The 21902-nt window shown below is 38.1% G+C and overlaps 2 protein-coding genes across 7 annotated transcripts; one reads left to right on the top strand and one right to left on the bottom strand.

Moving 5' to 3' along the window:
• Positions 1 to 1726: 1726 nt before the first annotated feature.
• On the bottom strand, positions 1727 to 4676 carry LOC103983064 (protein ROLLING AND ERECT LEAF 2). 3 transcript variants are annotated; one of them, XM_065148583.1, is made up of 5 exons: positions 4511 to 4676; positions 3275 to 4406; positions 2990 to 3174; positions 2696 to 2919; positions 1727 to 2629 (listed from the first exon to the last, which is right to left on the bottom strand). In XM_065148583.1, exons 1-5 carry the CDS (start codon positions 4529 to 4531, stop codon positions 1828 to 1830), a joined length of 2364 nt encoding a protein of 787 aa, XP_065004655.1. In that variant the 5' UTR covers positions 4532 to 4676; the 3' UTR covers positions 1727 to 1827. The 3 variants fall into 3 exon arrangements, with proteins under 3 accessions (XP_065004655.1, XP_065004656.1, XP_009398489.2); XM_065148584.1 differs by having other exon boundaries at positions 2996 to 3174; XM_009400214.3 differs by having other exon boundaries at positions 3275 to 4392; positions 4511 to 4640.
• A 20-nt stretch (positions 4677 to 4696) lies between these two features.
• On the top strand, positions 4697 to 20390 carry LOC135636686 (COP9 signalosome complex subunit 7-like). Of its 4 annotated transcripts, none has more exons than XM_065148586.1 (9): positions 4697 to 5158; positions 5267 to 5342; positions 8764 to 8852; positions 10584 to 10673; positions 11055 to 11099; positions 11223 to 11293; positions 19066 to 19198; positions 19455 to 19543; positions 20059 to 20390. In XM_065148586.1, the coding sequence occupies exons 1-9, from the start codon at positions 4895 to 4897 to the stop codon at positions 20078 to 20080; spliced, it is 879 nt and encodes a 292-aa protein (XP_065004658.1). In that variant the 5' UTR covers positions 4697 to 4894; the 3' UTR covers positions 20081 to 20390. The 4 variants fall into 4 exon arrangements, with proteins under 4 accessions (XP_065004658.1, XP_065004657.1, XP_065004660.1 ...); XM_065148585.1 differs by having other exon boundaries at positions 19452 to 19543; XM_065148588.1 differs by having other exon boundaries at positions 19438 to 19543.
• Positions 20391 to 21902: the final 1512 nt, after the last annotated feature.

The raw sequence follows: 21902 nt of genomic DNA, 5'->3' as shown, positions 1-21902 counted from the left end.
AGCCTAGATGAATGTAATTAGTTCTTCATGAATTTGCATAAAATGGAGGCCATGTAGCTTTGAAAGTGAGAATTTAATTCTAGTCGACGGGTGGAGCTTTTCAAGAGTTTTTGAGATCAGTTAGAAAAGTAGAGGGCAGAGCAAGCTGCCCCCCTCATTCAATCTTAGTGGCAATCGGCTTATGCTTTCTGTTTTTGATATTGTGGATATATTTTGTCATTTTTTAATAGTTATTTTAGGATTCGTACTGTCATATTCTGAGTCTATTGTTTGAGAGTCCTACCGTGGTTATAATATGGGTTATAGATGAGTTGAGCTTTTCTAGTAACTGATTTAAATTATTTAGTTTTCCTTGGATGACAAATCTTCTAGTGCTTCTATTGCTGTTTAGAAGAGTATATGTAATCTTTATTTCGTGCTTCATGTGAAATGTGTTTTACAAGTATTGTTTTAGATGTAAGACGACATTTGTTTCTAAATGACAAAATTGCACAGTTTGATTTATTTCACAAATACTAGATTACTGTCTTTCTTACGACTTAATAGATTCTTCCAGACAGCATTCTTAGAGAATTTATATTTTAATATTTGACAATAAAAAGGTCTGATCAAACAAGACATGTTTGGATCATGTGCCACAAAAATTTAATGGAGGTCTCATCAATGGAGTAACTCGTTATATTTTGAAGATTAATCAATTTTGGGGATGTTTACTTTGGAAGCATTGAGAAGACAAGACTGGTCTTTTGATGGTGATCAGTTGAAGTATATTTGGGACCGATTTAATTGGTTTTTTCATTTCAGGTCCAACCTTCCATTTAGAGGTCTTATTTCAGTTGACGTGCATTAAATTAGTACTTTGTTTGTTCAGAACTTTCTTTTGGAAAAAGTTTATGCATTGTTGATATCTTTGGCAGAGGTGGTGGAGAGATGTTGGAAATGCTTTGCTCAGTGCTCGGCAACTAGTGTGTTGTTTTATATCTTTCTTTTTAGTTGTACTTTAATCTGCAATTTGCACAACACAGACTTGGGATGGGTGGGTGTAAATGAGTGGTTGGATTTGTTTTTTGTGTTTGTGTTCTCACAAACACAAACGGCAGCTAATTCATGTATAATATCTATACGGTATTTTTTTCACCTTATTGAGGTCCTCAGATTGCAGTTTTTTCTGTCTTGACTGGTGTTTGTGTCTCTTCCTATCGAATATCAAACGATTGATGATATATTTTATGTCGGTCTATTTTGATCACGGAATCAACTTTTGTATCGAGTAATGTTAACTACGTGGATTAGAATCAGTTCATAATATATGATTATTAGTGTCAACAATACCATAATTTGACTATTATTGTCTCTCCATTTACACCCCATTAACTTACACAATGAATATATTTTTTGACTTCTAAAATAAAATTGAATTTTAATATCGTTACTACCCGTTCAATGGTTGACCAAAAAACAAAAAAAGATAAATCACCTTATATGTGTTAACATAAGACCAGATGATCCAATAATAAAAAAAAGTATTTAAGTCGCAATTAAAAATCAACCCAAATGTGTCCTCCCAGCCATTTCACTGACATTCAAAAATAGCTATCGAAACCAGGAAAGAAATATTTCATGATAAAAAATAATTACCATTTGAATAAAAAATTGAGCAACTCATTTTTTTGCCTCTACAAAGAAAGACGTCGCAAAGAATATTAGATCTGTTATAATAAACAAGTAGATGTAAAGGGCTCCCTTTCATATATTTTATTAGTTTACTTCTTTTCTCGAGTAATGTGGACAATCCAAGCAGCCAAAACTAGGGAACGGGTCTTGTTACTAAAACGACCCAGCTCGTCGGCAAACAGCTTCAAGAACCTCCACAAACAAGCCCGAGAACCCGGTGATGGCCTGAAACACCCCGGGCAGGCCCGTCTGGATGTTGTTTAGTGTCATGGATCTTGTGACCTCCACTGCCTTGGCATGCTTCACCATCTCGTCCTCCACCTTTCTTCGGCAAGCGGCGATCTCCAGCTTCTTCTCTGCCAGCGGGTCACGCGCGTCGAACAACACATGCCCGTTGTTCTCATTCCCACCGCCGGGAAGGCCGATACCGACCGTCGAGTAGGATTGGTAGTACTTCTTTTCGATACTTCTCAGCGACGTCGACTTCTTCTCCAACTCTTTGGAGTATGTCTCAGCCCGCTTCTTAATCTTTAGCTCCTCCGCCTGTTTTGTGCAGATGACATGGATGACACTCATGAAACTTTTGATCGCCTCGGAGGCAACCTTATCAGGCAGTCGGTCGAGTGCCTGCTTCCATTCATCACAGAAGGCAGTGAGTGCAATCGAGAGGGGAGAAGAGTGATCTTCCTGGATATCGTCACCGCCGCCGACTCGGAGAAGGGTCAGCTTGAGCCAACCATACAGCGCATTGACGTAGTCTCTTTGGTACTTAATCAGGCGGTCAAAGCTGGAATGCCAAGCTGAAATGGCAGCTTCGAGGTCACGCGTGGCAAGCCTGTGGAGGTCAGATGTGGTCGCACCAGCGAAGGCGCCGTTCACGAGACCACGCACTTGTTGGACGACATGGTTTTGAGCTTCATGAAATCGGTTCATTTGCTTCCACATACTCAGAAGGCTGCATGCAAACTTGCATATCAGATTTGATAAATGTAATGTGCATGCATCAGATTTCTCAACTCACTTGTAGCAGATCTCGAAAAGCTGCGGTGCGAGCTCGTCGTCACGGACTCGTGTGATAGCAGAAGAGGTGGTAGTCACGGCTTGAGATGTGACTACGATTAGCGATTGCAGTTTAGTTATGGAAGTCTTGGTTTTGTCCAGCTTCGAATCATCTTTTCCCCTGCATTCGAGGCTCTGCAAAGTCGATAGCTTCTTCTCATGCTCGATCTTCACACCTTCTCTAGCCTGAAATCATGAGATCATCAAACAATCAACATCAACTCTCCTCGTGAACACACATGAAACACAATCCTACCTTCACCTCCTCAAAGAGCTTCTTCTCCCACGCCAAGAGTTGTTCCAAGGTACAACAGTGGCTCTTCTTTCCTCCACCCGACTCCATGGCTTCCGTATTCAACTGATACCGTATCGCCAGTGGCGGCTTCGATGTCCAACTCGACGATAGCGCTCTCAGTACACCATTTGAATGGTACACCGTCTCTGAGAAAATAATATATATATACATATATGAAATAATTTAATATTTAAAATTCTTAAATTCTAGAAATAAATGACCACCAGTACATGGACGGGACTTAACTCTTTAGATGAGACAAGTTGCGGTCGAACCGGGCGTGGCCGGTCTCGAGGAGATCGGAGACCGCGTCGCCCGCGGCAGCGGCCTTCGCGAAGTACTCGTCGATCGCTGCCACGATCTCCGCCAGGTTGCGGTGGCGAACCACCACCTTGAGCTCCTCCGCTGCAGCGGCGGAGGCGCAGGAGATTATCTGCCGCCCTGCCTTCCACTGCGCTGAAGACGATCCGGCCTCCGACCTTACCCACTGCTGTGGTTTCACCACCGTCGCTGTGAGAGACCCGATCTCCGATGGCGTCAACCGGCTTCGCTCCGAGGCACCGTTGTAGTCGGATCTGGCGTAGATCGCGGTGGATCTCGAGTCCTTATCCGCTTCCGGCTCCTCGTCGTCGGATCTGGTGGAGGAGCTGGTGGAGCTCGAGTGGGGCTCACCCCATTGGCGGCAGTGGACCTCTTCCCTCCCTCCTCCTCCTTCCATCTTCTCTACCTCCATGGCGAGATGATGGTGCTGATCGCGATTTTTCTCCTCGAGCTCGGCTCTCCGACGATCAAAGAACTCGGAACTTGGGGGAGAGGGAGGGTAGAAGTACTCCCAGTCCCAGGTAGACCAGGCGGAGGAGGAATGGGAGGGGCTGGCGGGATACGTAGAGTTCATGGCCGCGAAGCGCCCCGGAGGGGCGGCCACTGAGGGATTGCGAAGGTTGGTGTCGGTGGAACCGGAGACGGGGAGGACGCGAGGGAGCTGAATGCCGGGAGAGGGCGAAGGAGGGGAGGAGCAAGAGGAGAAGTAGAATGGAGGGGGAGGCGGCGGATGTGGCTGGGGCGTGGGCGGCGGGAGCGTGGATGGGCCTGCGGAGGAGCGGAGGAGAACCGGAGGGGCGTGCTCGGAGACGCCGAGGGGCTCGCCGAGGGCGAAGCGGGTGAGGGCGGCGGCGGCATCGCGGAGGGAGCGAAGGTAGTCGGAATGGGCGGAGGCAAAGTGGTGGCGGGAGTGCACGGCCTCCTTGATGAGGCGGTGCCGCTCCCTGCACCGCCGCACCGTGTCCTCGTTCTCCACCCGCGACGCCGTGCACCCCATCCCCCGACCGACTCTGCCGTCCGTCCGTGGCGCCAATTCCACGCACCTACCGAAAACAGACTGACAAGAGGTAAAGACCGAGACTCAAAAAAGAGGAAAGCACCGGCCAAGACAGGCCTCCATTGTTCACAGAAATCAAAGGATCACTGCAGCCTTCGCCTCACCCTTTTAACTCGCGACCCCATCTTTCCTTCCGTCCTCCTTTTTCTTTATCTTTCTCGGCGTTTCATTGGCGGGTCAAAAACACAAACACCTTACATGCGTCACGATAAAGCATCAGGCCGTGGCGGAGGTGAGGAAAAGAGGGCATGTGCCATTGCACGGTTTCTCCGCTGTCCCTGCTTTAATTGTCTCGCTGTTTTGGATCGAGGGAAGACTTGTTATGTCATGGAATCTCCCTTCGCTGCAGCGTTTTAGAAGTAGCTGAGTCAGCCCACTGGCTGTGTTGTCTGCTTGTAGCGGTGGTGTTGGCTCCATATGTTGTTTGAGTCGCCCGCAATGGGTTTTGGGTTCGGCTCGACCGTCATAAAGCGTCAAGGTTGGGCGCGATGGGCATCACCCGTTGCTCTCACGCGACAAACCTTAAAGGGGTCCCAACAAACCTCGAGCCACCATCCCATCGATCTCACGGGAGGGGAGGGGAGGGGATGGACATGGAGCGCAGGCAATCGGAGATCATCGATGACTTCGTGAAGCGAGCGGCGGCGCTTTACGATGCCGCTCCCAACCTCGCCGGCCTCATCCTCGAGGCCACCGCCCATCCCTTCCTCTTCGCCTTCTCCGAGATCCTTTCCGTCCCCAGCCTTGCCAGGGTTCGTGACCTCCTCCATCCCCTTTCCGTTCCTGCTCTGTTGTTGACCATCCAATTCTCGGATTCTTTTCTTTTCCGAGTTTCTAGACTATTTTAATCCGTCATGCAGTTGAAGGGAACGCAGTATTCGTCGTCACTGGATGTGCTTCGCTTGTTCGCCTACGGCACATGGAGCGATTACAAGCGTAAGCGTAACTGATCGTAGTTTTAACTTTGCATCTGCTAGGGTTGATGTTGCATTGTCGTTCTAGGGATGTTTGCAGTTCTTATCTGTTCATAACAGAAATTTGTGTGTATGATTAGCGTCATAATGCCATAAAAATTACGGAGGAGCTTGTTCTCGTGCAACTGGAATAAAAACTGAATTGGAGTGTGTGGGAACGATGGTTTTTTGTTTATAGATGATAGAGATGGTGAATGGTCAGAAAGGTCACTGTGATATATACAGTTAACTCAATGTGATTATCTATCTTTGTCGTGTATAACGTAAATAGATGTTGGAAAGCCTATTTTTTGTGATTCAGTATCCTTACTGGTCATATTTAGGCATATGCAAGAGAATGTGTTTGGAGATGTGTATGTTACTTCATTTACACAGTGTGTTTCCTGATTGATTTCTTGCATCATTTAGTCTTTCTTTTTAATTTCTTTTGCTTTGTAATTGATAGCATAAATAAGTTTTCTGCTTTGGTCGAATTTGCTTACCCAGAGGTGCAATGGTGGGTTATACTGTATTTTTCATAAGTATGGATACTTTTAGGATGTATTTCAGCACATGGCTGCTGTTGAAATCAGCATCACACTAACGACAGATTGTCAACTTCTTAGAGGAGCAAGATATGGATTTTATAGCAGTTGATTTTAGCGAAGCATTAATATGTGAAGAATCAGAAGTTTAGAACTTCTTTAAGTGACCTAATTCTGTATTATAATGGGTTGTTATGTTGATGCTTACAAATTTATTGACATTTTTCTTGAGTCAATAAAAATTTTAAACAAATATAGTCCACTGGAAAACAAAATATTTTTTCTCTTTTGCTTTTCCTTTCTTTTTTCTCTTCTTTCGTTTCTCTTCTTCTATTTTTTTTTCCTTTTCTCATCTCTTTTATTTGTTTGCTTGTCTCCTCTTTTCTCTTTTTTCTTAGTCTCAGAACTTTTTGTAAGAAATTAACAGAACTCATTCTGTTGACTCATGGAAGTTGTGAGTTGCAAGACTCAAGTCACATCTCATTTTCCTCCCACCTCCCACTTCCTCCACCACACACACACACACCCCGCCGCACCCCACCACCACCCACCCACCCCCACCACCCGCCCGATTTTTCTAATGCAAGTGGTGTACAGGCCAGTGCATGGAAGATTGCACTGCAAGTAGGGAGCAGCAACCAGTTATGATCTTCTCCACTTTATCTGAATCCTTTTCTCATCATCCATGGTTTTAGAAGGGCATCAGTTGCTTGTTGCTCTTCTATTTCTCTTAATTTATTTTTGTAAATCAGCCTTTTTTAATGATGCTTAGCACATATGTTTCTGTTCATTCTTGATATGCTGAACCCATTTAAGTTGGTTGACTTGCTGATATCAAATTTATTTTATTAGATACTAGTCAAAACAGATATGGATCTCTGCCTTCCTCATTTTGTTTTTAGGCCAGAGTAAAACTAGAAAGAATGACAGAAATAATATTAGAATGCATTAGAAATGTACTTCATTTTGATGTGATGAAGAAAAGAAAATGTTCAAAACTTATCTTGATAGTGGCCTTGGTAATATTTTGATGCTTAATGCATATCACTTGTTAAAATGCTATACCCAATTATCTGGGATGAAGATCAACTAGATGACAAGTTGAGTGCGGATAACTGAAGAATTTGGTGGTTCAGGGCAGGAAGTGTCCTCATCTTATAGATTGGTGAATCTGTGATGACAAAGATAAAGGAGAGAAGGGTGATGAAAAGAAAGAAGAGTAAAGAAGTTTCATATGCATTATTTTCATCTTTCTGTTTTCTTCTTTTCTTTTCTTTTTTTCTTTTGGGTTGGACGGGGGTGTTATGGTTAATAGAATGTTTTAAGAAGCCTTTAGATGGTCTATTAATTATGTGGATTCAAAGAGAAGTGGACCAGAGAATAAGATCACATTATGAAAGTTACGAAGATTTGCATCAAAAAATTTTCTTTGATTTTATCTCTTTTGAAGCTACATTTATTGACCTAGTGGGTACTGAGTTTAGCTTGTTTTGTCTATATAACACTATTTATTCAATTTTATGGGAAGATAAAAGATCATAACCACTCAAGATCTTTCATTAGTTTAAATGTCAATGTGTTATTATCAAGTGAGCGACATCATGAGATGGATGTAAACATCATCTAGAAAATTTTGATATCATTGTTTTATGATATATGTTTTATTTGATTTTATTTTCAGAAGCTTGTACCTTCTATGGGGAACAGTGGAAGAAGCTGAATTTTTTCTTCTCTGTAGTAATGTGTCAGATTGGGTCGTCAATCCATGTAGCAATGTTGCATTTTCTACAAGTTGGATGACTTTTCAGGACAATTCCCCCAAGTTAAATCCCTTGTGTTGCAAGTATCATCTACGAAGACTAGCATCAGGGTGTTCTCAGTGTGGTTACTCCGATGTTCAAATCAGTAAAGAATCCAAGTTTATAAGTGAAATAAAGGCATCAGATCACTAATCATACCTGGGAAGCTTCTCTTTTAGACTGGTGGGGGGAATATTCATAGAATAAGGAATGCACCGAAGAATATTTATTTTAGGAAATGGGCCAGGTCGACTTGACTCCACAACATTGACTGACAATTAAATCTGACCCTGACAAATTATCTAGGCCACTTGGTGTGTTGCCCTTTCTTTCTTTGGTTTCATTATACGATACTGTGACTGATTAAGAGAGCAAAACTACCATCTGTCTCTTTTTGTGCTGTACAACTTACTGCTATATATGTTACCTAACTAAGAAATGTATTCTCTTAAGACATCCTTTATAGGTTACAAAGTTTTCAATATGTTTATCTTTTTTCTTTTTCCACACGTTTGGCATATCTTCTTTAGGAAGTGTTCTCTTACCAAGAAAATTCTTGTGTTTGGGTTCTCTTACTCTATAATTTTTATTCAAGTGCGTTGTTTTAATCAGGGACATAAAGGGTTCTTTAAACATCACTAGTCAGGATGTATTAATCTGAAATTCACTAGTCAGGATGCATCAATTTATAAATTCTTTTCCAGAAATTTATTGAGGTCACCGTACTGTACCGGTTGGTATATTTGGGTTCTTTAGAATCATCATTAATTTTGGTACCAATATTTGATTCCTTGGTGTCAACACACAATGTTATGTGGATCACTTAATCATCTGGCTATGGTTTTATCTTTTCTCTCTTGAAGAATACCATCTTTCTATAGTTCAAAAATATATTTACTTGCAGTTCCTAGATAATAATTCTTGATATATGTTGGGTGCCTAATATCGTTCACATCTCCTTATTGAAAGGAATGATAGTAATTATAGTTGTAGTTTTGCATAATGAATTTTTTGTGCATTTAAGGATCTGATAAATTGGGAATGTTCACACCTATTATAGGTAATGCTGGTTGTCTTCCAGTGCTATTACCTGATCAAGTCCGCAAGCTGAAGCAACTAAGTGTGTTGACACTGGCTGAGATAGAAAAGGTGCTTATGAATTATTCTTATCATCCAAGTGGGACAATTTTATTCCAAAAAATAGGCCATACTATTTTTTTCATTTCACCTTTTATAGGTTCTTTTTGGGTCAGTTTTTCGTCTTTAATTGACTTTGCAGGCTTTTTTGTTAATATACTACATTGCAAACATGAATTTCTTTCATGTGAGTTTGTTGATCACAATTGGAAATTTATGCTTTTCAGTTTTCTCTGTATTCGTGGGCTTCAAAGTTACAACAATATATTATTCACCTAATATGCATACAGACTCAATTAAGTATACAGTACAAACTCAATAATGCATGCAATTTCAACTTTATTTATGATATATTAAAGACTTTATATGAATGCAACATCCACCTAATACCCTAAAACTAAATGGATTCTTGTGGGAGACTTCTGTGGTAATTCAATCAACCTAAAAGGTTTTTTTTCACGTCAAGGCTTTACCTAGAGAATCTATTTTGCCTAATTTTCTAATTATGCATTCAATTATCTAAAAGAATATTTCAGATATCTCTATTTCTACATCACTATGCTGCAGATGGATGTTGATCAATTCTCATTGTTGCGGATCAATCTGGAACATGAGTGAGAGGAGGTGCGGCAAGGGGGATGAGAAGGGTTAAGGTTCATGTGAGTGTACAAAATGGGTTGTGGAAGGGATGGAAGGATTATGTTTTTTTAGTAGAGAGAGTAGGTGGAAATAACTTAACAGACCATGCTTTGTGGTACAATCAAAATAGTTCCTAGTATATAACTGGTATGAAATAGTCATTACTCATTAGGTGGTATAGGTAGTAATGTACTGCCTGATGGAGGGTCTCCTGTGATTCAGGCTTAACCAGGAATTCAGTCATTTGTGTTTCGGTTGATATTTTAATAAACCGCTGCTATGTAGAACACACATTTCACATTTTCTTCTGTGTGACTTATTGATTTGTGTTGTTTGTCCATTGGTAGTTTTAACTTTTAAAATAAGTAAACAGAAAAAAAAAGAAGGCAAACCTTTATGATGAGAGATGATTTTCTGTCAGTGTTATGTTTTGACAACCTTCCCGCTACTTTGCTCCATTAGATCTTCTTTAAGGTTAACAATAATATGGAAAAACTATTCTTGGCCGAAAGCAATGAGATTTGTGAAAGTAATTGTTGAAAATGGTGACATTACACATAAAATTCCTGAATAGGATTTAACTGGATGATTTATATCGGTTATGATACCACCATATATCTTTTTTTCACTTGGAAATACATAAGAAAATCCAGTAAAAGTCTGTAGAGGGAGTGGGGCCAATCACCTGCTCTGGGACCAGAACATCATTCAAGGTTTTCATTGCCAAAACTGAATGATTTATTCATTAGTGTTGTATATATCAATCTAATACTTTTATGTGGTATTACCTATTTTTATGAACAGGTCATTTGATTCTATAAATATTATATATGATCATAGGTTGTGTAAGTTGTACATAGTATACAATTAGTATATATATGCAGATGTACATGTATTGATTGGTCTGTTGTGTCCTACTTTATAAGATTTGCTACATCAATGTGTTCATATAGTGTCAGATGTCATTGAGATTAGATGAGACAATAGATCAGTTATTGGGTGATTGTGACTTTTTGGGCTGCTTGATGAACCATCTTATCCTCAATATCTTTAACCAATTGCAGTTATATTGTGGTGATATCCAATTATTTCGCTGGTTGTTAGGTATTGTCTTATGATCATCTCATGGAAGAGCTGGATGTTTCAAATGTTAGGGAACTTGAAGATTTCCTTATCAATGAGTGCATGTATGTGGTAAGTATTTGCGGAATATGTTTACTGAATGAAATTGTATAATTGATGAAGGCACTGATTTTTCCTATCGATGAATGATATACTCTTATTCACTTTCTCTGTTTCTATTACATGGTCGTCCATGTTATTCCACAAGTTTCTATCTGCATCGTTGAACATTTTATCATGTAACTGCAAGTCCTTTTCTTCTGTATAGTCGTGCAATGTACCATTGCGGCTACCAAATTTTGGCATTTTCATGGATTCTACTGGGTACTTTGGAGTACTTATTTCAGATATAAAGACATTTATTTAGAGCATATTAACTTCCATCAGTTATTGATGAAGTTTTAGATGTTGATATTGAGCAATACGCTTATGCTATTATTGTGGTCCTTAAAGGGTATTGTAAGAGGAAAACTGGATCAATCACGCAGGTGCTTCGAGGTTGGTAAATGTGCTGCCCTGTCAATCTTTGTATACTTTTTTTTCTTCACTAAAAACAGATCTGTACCGTAATGCTTCATGCAATCCTGTTTATTTCCCCTTCTATTTTGGCTTGTGGTACAGGTTCAGTTTGCAGCTGGAAGGGACCTTAGACCTGAACAACTAGACAACATGATTCAGACACTAAATAACTGGTATATATTTTTTCCATGGTTGTATGTATGCCATGGGAGTCTTCTCACTTTGTTGTATCTTTGTTTTCTTATATGAGGATCTTGATAATGTTTGATTATGGAAAAGTGATTTAATAGTGCATTCATTGGACTAATTTGTATGAATATACAGTCACTTATTCAGTTTAGTACTTATGAAAGTTGTAAAATGGCTTACCAATGATATTAAGTGAACATCCACAGGTAGCACTGAAATTTCTGTTTACGGGTATTTTTCCTGAAGTAGTTTGAGAAGAAATTCTTGATTTAGAACATATTTTATTTACACCTGCAAGGTCTTTATTACTATTTAAATTCAGTTTGATTAGGATTCTCAAATTTGGCTTCAGTTTGACTAGGATTTTTCGGCTATATGTTACTGTGTGGGTTCTTTGTATTTGCTCAGTTATAGTTTTAGCAGGGTATGTAGTAATCTTTTTTTATGGCTGTTTATACTTTCTACCTTAAGATTTAGCAGCTGCCTGTTAATGTTTTTCTTCAGTAACAAGCATTGATTTCAGTATCTATGTAGATCATACTAATTAAGAATTCATTTTAATGATATAGTATGTCTCAAGGTATGACTTACTGGTCCGAGCTGGTGTGCCTTACCGGTCAACGGCATGGCACGTGCCGCTTCATACTGGTGTATCGACACACGATACGCTGGTACATATTGATGTTTCAACGAGGAAGAAAATGAGGTTGAAGAGGAAGGTCTGGTGGAGGAACAGAGAAGGAAGAAGGAAGAAGAAGAAGAAGAAGAAGAAGAAGAAGAAAGAAAAGGAGGAGAAGTGTAGCAATACCTAGGAAGCAATGGCAGCAGCAACAGTGTCGAAACGAAGCAGTAGCATCACAGCGGTGAAGAGGCAATGCTGTTGTAGCATTGCAGCGGCGAAGAGGCAGTGCCACTGCAACATTGCAGCGGCGAAGTGACGAAGAGGCAGTGTCGCTGCAGCATCCAGTGGAGAATCAGAGAAGAGGTAGCATTGCTGCAGCGATGAAGTGACAAAGAGGCAGCACCACTGTAGGATCGCAGCGGTGAAGTGACGAAGAAAGGTTCGCTGCAGCATTGCAGTGGCGAATCAACAAAGAGGTAGCGTCGCTGCAGCGGTGAAGAAGCATTGTCACTGCAGCATCGCACCGACGAAGAGGTAGTGTCGCAGCTTCGAACGCGAGAAGAGCCCTAATATGCTTTTTTTTTAACGCTGAAATGGATAGGGGCCCACCACTTTTTTGATTTTTTATTATTTTAATATAGATCGCCTGAAACGGGGTGGTCTATGTCAAAGTTTGTAATTTCGGTCCATACCGGTGTACCGAGCCTTGCTCGGTATTGTACGTACAAAGGCATACTGATGGTACGCCCAAAATGAGCTGAAAAATCTTCAAAAATACCTGAAAAATAGAAAAAAAAAGTTAGAATAGGGTTTTTAAGCTATAAATAAATATAATTTTAGTATAATTTTAGCAAAAAATGTAATTTAGGAAAAAATAGTGCCATATATCTTTTTGGGCTTTGAGGAGTAGCCTTGTGGTATGTTCCAGATCATCCTTCCATTAATATTGAATTATCTACAAAAATATATATTTGAATTGTTAGATTATTTTTTATGCAATTTAAACTTTAAGATTCAAATGAACGAATTAATTAATCGATGGATATACCTGGTTCTACCATAAAATAGAATGACGAGACTCTATGAGTGATGGATCGAGATCCTCGATCCTATATATCTGTATATTAATATGATATGTTTGTCGGACCCAATCCTTAAATTGATCCCATGGCATAGTGTACTGATACACCGTATGCGATTGGTGCATCGATGTGGTGATGGTCGTAGGCTGATCGTCGTGAACCACATGTGTCCGAGGTAGCTTCTGAGGCAATGACGAATATGGCATATATTAGTGCGAAACATAGTGAATTGTAGAACTTCTACTTTCGCTATTGATCTGCTGCTCCGTATCATAAGGTCAATCATCGTACTGTTGCTCAGAGAATGACTAACTATCATCATGCTGCTGTTGGCCGTAAGTTTCTCCATAATACGACGATTGTGAATACGATGAGTTTCGTTCTATGTATATTGGCTTCCCCTTTTCCTTTTGTGCATAAACATGACTAGTACCTCGTCGAGCTCCATGATCTGAATCTTGGGTGGCATGTGTAAAATACTGCTCCTCGATCTATGCACCACCCTCAAATTATATGGATGGGACTATCAATTCCTCGACGTCATCACTATCATCGGTTGAGGTAGTATTGTCTACGTCATTGTCATGTCTTAATACCGAGCTAATTGTTGAATGCGATTGCAAAGGTGTCTCGTCACCCGACTCGATTCTTTCCAATGGTGCAGCTGATGCTACTGCCTTCCCCTTTGCCTTTGCCTTTGTACGTTGGGCAGACGACTGTGACGATTGGGTGTCTCTAGTTCCTAGAGCAGTTTGACTCGATCTTGTTTGGCTCCTTCCGCCACGCTCTGATCGAGGGGAATTTTCCTCCTGCTGGGGATATGCTTCCTCTTCTTTTATTCCCTCGGTGATAAAACACGAAGGACGTTGAGGATCTCCAGCCTCATCAAGTAGAGGATCCTCTTGGTTCTTCGCCACTTTGACCCACTCTAACATCGGCTCTGAATCTTCATTTTAGAATTGGAGGTCGATGGGATCAATCTCTGTTTCCTTCGGTTCCTTGTCCAGTTCGACACACCACAACCTTAGCCGCATGTTATAGTGGGCATATACCAGTTTCTCCAATCGTTTATACGATAGTCTGTTGCATACCTTCGTGTGAATTAATGCAAACATTAACTAATTACTTTCGCAACCACTAGATGTCGTCTATGAAAGTACACAGACAACAACCTTCCTTAAATACGGTGTGCCCCCTCCAAATTGTAGCCGCCACTCAATTGCAAAAAAGTATAAATAAGACTTTATTAGCATAACAAATAATTAATATCAAATATAGTTTATAATCAATATGTGTGTAACTTTTCTTCACCAGGATCCATATTGTAATGACACGATATAGCTATAATGTTAGAGAATGAACCAATTGTTTCTCGGAATAATTGATCCTTCATAATAGCATCGGCTGCATCAGTAGTGCTTGACAAGATTCGATATATAATATTTCTTAGTGTCGAAAATAAATCTGATCGTGTTCCAAGACTATATTGAAATTGAATTGTCAGATTTAGATAATACGCTGCAAAACATAATTTAGTTAGTAAAAATTTTTTATACATTAAAAAATTATGAATTAAATTACACTGAATATGAATTTAACTATATTATGGATATCTTGATCCATATGAACTTTAGTCTTGCGATTGATGATCTATAAGTATTGGTCGGCCTTAAAATCATCTTTGAATGCTTTCTTGATCTCCTCGCTTGTTGTAATCAACATATGTCTAAGATAAGGCATTTGTGAATGCTTGTTCATATCGACCTTATAGAGGACAACGTAAAGTGGTTCCACACCTTTTATGATTTCATTCACGGTCTCCCAAAATCTAGAAGAAAGAATGGTCTTTTCCATCTTTTTTTTTCATCGTTCAATCTCGAATACCTGGATTCGGACCATTCCTGTGTGGTGACCATTGCCTTGAGGCACTGCCGCTTTTGCTATATTGACTTTAAGGCAATGAAATTTGTAGCAAACCGAGTGACTTCAGGTTTAAATATCTCACCATTTATATACTTTTGTATTAAAGAGCGGACCCAATAATGATTATATATAAACTTTGTGATCAATTGTGCTTGAGTTACACACTTGTTGACTGATGGTAGTTCGCCAATATCCTTCCGCATTAGATCTATGCAATGAGTTGCATATGGAGTTCAAAATATTGTTTTCCTTTTTTCCATCAATTGTAAATCGACCTTCTTAAAATTGGCTTCATTGTCAATGATTATCTGGATAATGTATCGTGGTTCAATCTCTACTACGATGTCCATTAAGTTTTCAATGTAGTTTGCATCTTAAATCTTGTCGAAAGCATTAATTGGCTTATGAAACACCACCCATCTATTGCAATAAACAAGAAAATTGATGATACTCATTTTTATTGGTCATGTCCAACCGTCACACATTAGTGTCACCTCATATTCGTCCTATTGCTTCTTGAAGGATTTGATCCAATCCTTTAGTTCTGTCACCTCCTCATCTAAATACACGTCGTGGATCTCCCTCGATGTTTGAGGTTGGATCCTCGTGCTAGATTTTTGAATAAAGGAGACCATGCTCTGATAATATGGACCTTGAGTTGTGTTTGCTAGAATCCTGTGGAAGTTAAACCATTTTGCAATTACATTCCCAATATCCCGCTTCTTTTCTTTTGTATATGTATCGTCAATCCGTGTCTGTTTCGTTGTTTGTAGAGGATAGGCTTATGGATCAATATCAATAATATATGGTGCGAACCTCCTGCCAAGTCCTCTCATAAAACCATAAATTCCACCCTATCTCATGCTACTAGTTTGGCTTAATTGAGGAGGGGTAGTTGGTTGCCTCATGTTGGCTAACCTCTGGATTCTTTGTGGCACAGATCCACTGCCACCGCCATGCTTCTATTGTGAGTCAGGTCGTTGATGTCTCATTGCTTCCTCGTACATATATAGATGCTCCAATGATGCACGAATACCAGCTTTGAGATCCAGATCAATTTCATCGTCGCAACCCTCATAATCGTCATAAACTGGTTCTTACGTAACCCTATAGTGTTCTTTCGCAACTCTTGCTTTTTTTTATATTGTATCTTCTCTTGTTTGTTGTAACTTGTTTTGAAATGATTTACGGACCTCCGTCGGAACCTTCTTGCATTTTGTAACATTGGGATACCCATTGACCAAATGCATTTTCACCCGGGTGATTTCTCCACCCTTGCCGACGTAGTCACAATAAATGCATTGTCAATTATGATAGTTGCCGTCTATCTTTCGAGCATGATCCCAAGCATCATGTGCTTGTTCCTTTGGTGTCATGTTCCTACCAAATTTAAATCAAATAAGCAAGTTGTGATTATCCCTAGTTTAAAATAACAAGGTGTGATTATACGTGTCATAATGAGCCATAATAAGGTGCATTAAATACGTAGAATTGACTCAATATCATTAAATCATCATTAAAATCATTAATCACACTACTACCAGTTAATTAATTAGTCCATTTTCACCACTATAAACATGTCAAACACCCTAATAGGTATTAAAGACATTGAGTTGACTCAATATCAATCAAATTTTGATAAAATCATCATTAAAATCACTAATCACAGTATTAAAGAACTTAATTAACGCCTAATTAGATTTATTTTATCACCATAAATATGTTAAATACTTGAAAGAAGCATTAAATATATAATTTTGATCAAATATAGGTATGAAATTATCATTAGATATATTAATCACACCATTAATATGGTTAATTACCTATTAATTATTTCTTATTCAACATTATAATCATGCCAAACACTCTAATAGGCATTAAAGATATTTAATTGACTCAATATGGGTCAAATTTGGATATCATTGTAATTAAATACACTAATCGTAGTATTAACATAGTTAATTAATTTGTAATTAGTCCTCTTTCATCGCTATAAACATGTTAAATATCCTTAATATGTATTAAAGACATTGAATTGACCTAATATCGATCAAATTTTGATTAAATTATCATTAAAATCACTAATTACAGCATTAAAAAAATTAATTAAAATCTAATTAAACCTATTATACCATCACAAACGTATGATTCAATCCTTAATATGCATGAAATATAAAGATTTGACCTATTAAGTATCTAATTTTGAAAAAAAATCAATATTAAACACACTAATCACAAATTTAAAGACCTTAATTACTCTCTAATTAACACTATTATATCATCAAAAACATATCAAAGAACATATTAGACATTAAGTCATACACCACATAGAATAGGCTTAATCATCTCATAACCAAACAAAAATTTAGAAAGAGAATACATACCTCTTGATCAAAGTGTTCTCCCTCTTAATCCTCTCAAATTAGCCTTCTAAATTTGATCCAATCCATAAATCATAGCTTTGTTGAGTTTAGGAGAATGAAAATGTGATAATAAGAGAAAGATGTGAGTGAAAAAGAGTTTAAGGAAACTTAAAAGATTGAGAGAGTCAAATGAGTTAAAATAGGGGGAAGGAAAGGGTTTAAAAACTCTTCTATAAGTCTCAAACAGTTAAATTGACTGTTTGAAATAATAGGGCAATCTCAGCCCTTGATCGGTAATGATTGAAATCTGATTGTTACCGACCGGTACATGTCGGTAATGGTTGGATTTCGATCGTTACCGCCCAGTACAGATCAATAACGATCGAAACCGATCGTTATCGCCTAATATAGATCTTGTATTGCCGGATACGAGGTTAAGACATTGGTACCGCCCGGTAGAGGGCGGTTCGCGTATCGTTATCCTTTGGGATTGGTATGTACCACCCGTACTGGGCAGTACACATCAGTAATACAAACTTTGGTCCGCGTATCGGTCCACACCCGGACCGATACGTACCGCCCAAACTGTACCGTTTTGGGTGGGTACAGTAATCCCTAGTATGTCTTAGGTCACACGTGTAGGGGGTAATTGTCTTTTTTCTGAATGGAGAAACAAGTAACTCTTTTTTCCTATGATAATAATAAGGAGCATTTCTCCCATCTATTTCACCTAGTTAAAATTCAACATTTTTTACGCTTTGACATGATTTTACATTGGACATTAACTATCTAATGCAACTCTTGTTTCAATTTCACTTGTGACATCTAGAAAGGGAAGAAATATGGCACACAAACTGTTATAATGAGTTCTTAAATATTGTATACTCCTAACTATCAGCTTTGTTTATGTACTTTTCTTGGTGCTTCAGGAATACAGTACACTTTTGCCATACAATAGGGGTAGTGAGGCACCTCCAATATCCATTTGGAAATGTTTTCTGAATCAATAAATTAATTGATTGTAACACTAAAATATGAATGCTTTGTTTTTATGTTATAGGGAGTCCTTGGCCAGTGAAGTAACTTTTTTTCCTTAGCTTTTGACTTTGCTTATTTGCTCCACATTAAGAATATTTTTCCTACTCTTTATCAAGGATCAATATCATGAACACTTGAACATGGTAATGTGATTCGCTGTCAACCATCCTCAGTGCTATAGAGATTATGTCCATAGGAATAAGTTGTTCTTATATAAGCCATTTTGTTGATTGTTCACATAGGACAGTATTGAAGTTCATATCTCTGTAAGAAAATTATTTACTATCCATTGGATTCAACACATCATTTCTTGCTGTGCAAAACTATATAGAATTAGAATACTATTCATTTTAATAAACTGATTGGTATTTATTCTGAGAGATTGTGGAACATTTACTTGTTGTGAATTCAACTTTCTTGTATCCCATGTGCTTGTGATCCAAAAAAGCACATGGATCTTTATTTGTTATTTAGGATAGACATGCAGATGATTATAAGTTTACCCAAGAACAGAATACACTATTCAGTTTTATAATTTTAATTTCCGAGGAATATGATATTCTATGAAAAAGTTCAAAGAGTAAGTTTGCGTCCTTCATAAGCTGGGTTTTCTTTTTTCTGATCTTTCTAGTTTCTCCTGTGAGCCACTGGAGGAATGTATAACCTGCTTTGACAGAACATCTTTCATGCATTCTATTCACTTATATTTTAGAAGACACCTCGTACAGGTCAGGAACTTCGGATAATTTGCTTCATATGATCCAAGAGAAAATCAAGTGGGCTGATACTATGAGTGAGGCCAACAAGATGCATAGGAAGGAAATTGTGGACAAGGTGGAAGAAGTGAAGAAATCTCTCAAGGTCAGCTTAATTGTTTGAGAATAACTTTAAAAATGGTTGACAAATATAATCCACATTTAGTTCAAATGCTTGAATAAAAAGCGAAGTTTGTTTATGTTTATGCATCAACACCTCTTTTAACTATTGGCCTTTTTTTCTTTGTAAATCATCTATGACTATATACAAGCATGTGAATAACTAAATTATGTATTAAAAATCGCAATGTTAGTCGATGTGTCTTACTCATTTGGTGGCAGAAGTTAAACACTTTAAGCAGGCCGACTTGCACTTACAAGGCCACGGAGAGATCTTTTCTGAACCTGGAGGAATGATGGATTATGAAGAAGACCGTTCCCGACCTAAGAGGTAATCACTTTGTGCAACTTGTTTATTCATAGCAGTACACTCATTCAAGTATGTTGGTACCAGCATTATGTACGTAAATCTGAATCATGTTGCAGGAATAGATGTCTAATTCTTGTCTGTATTAGAAATGTGGTTTCCTAATCATGAGAATCCAACATGATGCTACCATGTTAGAAATGAATGATTATAGGGCCCCCTTATAATTTCAACTTCTATGTGATCATGCATTGTAAATGGCAATTACATACGCGGTCCCGTTGTGCAAATCTAATATGATTATAAGCTTGGGCAGATAAATCTTGTTTGCTCCTAGTTTTCATCTTACTGCAGCAGCTAAAATGGTGCACATGTATCTATTTTACAATAATCTCCACGAGCAGATCATGGGATCAATAACTGTGCATGGCTCGTCATCAACCCTCCAGCAATCGGGCTTAATGACTTGCTCGTTCTCAGTTGTTTATGAAGTTACCATGGCTTCTAACAGCTCTACATTTTGCAAATCTCCATTGCAGGAGGCGACAACCAATGGCTTGAGACAAGAGGGTGGACGGATGAATAGCCAGCCAGTTCTACGTTTTGCTGACACTGTTTCAAACAACTCTTCAACCGATTGCCTTATGGTTCATCCATAATCGCTGTCCGTACTTACAGCCTCTCTACCTGTTTTCCTGTAGAATCATCAAGTTCAAACTCAATTTCGTCTTGCAATCATGTCACGCATTCGTTAACACGATGGATCCTGGGGAATCGAGTGGTATTGATATCTTTTTCCCTGGTGAAATAGGCATTGATATTTGTGATTCCTTAATATATCAGGTACAATCTGAAGCACCTCAGTTTCTTCCGGTCTTATGGCTTGGTCCTGATCTGATCTTTACAGTTGGACTTTTGATGTACGCGTATGTTTTGTGATACTGGATATAATGAACTGCACCTAAACAAAATCTATAACCCTATACTGGAACACACCCCACAATCACTGCTGACCACATAGGATTCTCGCCAAACAATTTTGATATCAGTATGACTGCTGTTCAAATTCAAGCCCAAGCAGCTGATGCTGATTCTTGGTCACTTGGAAGGGGGCTAATTATAGATTACTCATGTAATTAGTTATCATTAGTATCTTATTTTTTATATTTTCAAATGTTATATTAAGAACGAAATTAAAATATTTAATTTTATTTTTTATTCTGTCATAAAAATATCACATGTGTTCAATGGTAAATCAAAGTAAGATAGCACATATTTAGTGATAAGTCCTATGATATTTTCGGTAGTAGAGTCGACGACATGAGGAACGAAGTTAAATATTTTTAGTTTCATAAGTATATGAATTCTAATATAATTTTTAAAAGTATAGTAACAACCTAATTAGCAATGTAATGAGTCTTTATGTTCAAGGTTATATTACTATTATGTTCAAATCTAACATCCTTTGACTTGAAAACGTTATTAATTTGTGAAATACTAGTGTATTCCTTAGGAATGCATACATAACTTGAAAACGTTATTAATTTTGAAATACTGGTGTATTCCTTTGGAATGCATACATAACTTGAAAACGTTATTAATTTATGAAATACTGCTGTATTCCTTAGGAATGCATACATAACTTGAAAACGTTATTAATTTATGAAATACTAGTGTATTCCTTAGGAATTCATACGTAACTTGAAAACGTTATTAATTTATGAAATACTAGTGTATTCCTTATGAATGCATACATAACTTGAAAACGTTATTAATTTATGAAATACTAGTGTATTCCTTAGGAATGCATACATAACTTGAAAACGTTATTAATTTATGAAATACTGCTGTATTCCTTAGGAATGCATACATAACTTGAAAACGTTATTAATTTATGAAATACTAGTGTATTCCTTAGGAATGCATACATAACTTGAAAACATTATTAATTTATGAAATACTAGTGTATTCCTTAGGAATGCATACATAACTTGAAAACGTTATTAATTTATGAAATACTAGTGTATTCCTTAGGAATGCATACATAACTTGAAAACATTATTAATTTATGAAATACTGGTGTATTCCTTAGGAATGCATACATAACTTGAAAACGTAGGATGTGGAAGAAACTGTCAGTTTTGTTCGATGAATTAGTGCTATTAATTACCTTTTGCCTTCTTTAATTTATTTTAAGGCTCGTATCTAAGTGACCAGCAAATATCATGGCATATATTTGGTGCAGACGAATACGAGACTATGCAATTCCAATCATAATTTTTAAATAATATGCTCTTTAGTACAAACAAAAAAAAGTATGAAATCAAATCCAAATAGATAATACGCAAAAATCTATGTTATGACAACATCAAGAAAATTATTG

This window comes from Musa acuminata, chromosome BXJ3-4 (genome assembly GCF_036884655.1).
Source record: "Musa acuminata AAA Group cultivar baxijiao chromosome BXJ3-4, Cavendish_Baxijiao_AAA, whole genome shotgun sequence".
Taxonomy (NCBI): domain Eukaryota; kingdom Viridiplantae; phylum Streptophyta; class Magnoliopsida; order Zingiberales; family Musaceae; genus Musa; species Musa acuminata.
Note: the sequence above shows the minus strand (reverse complement) of the source record. Positions and strands in the feature narration are given on the sequence as shown.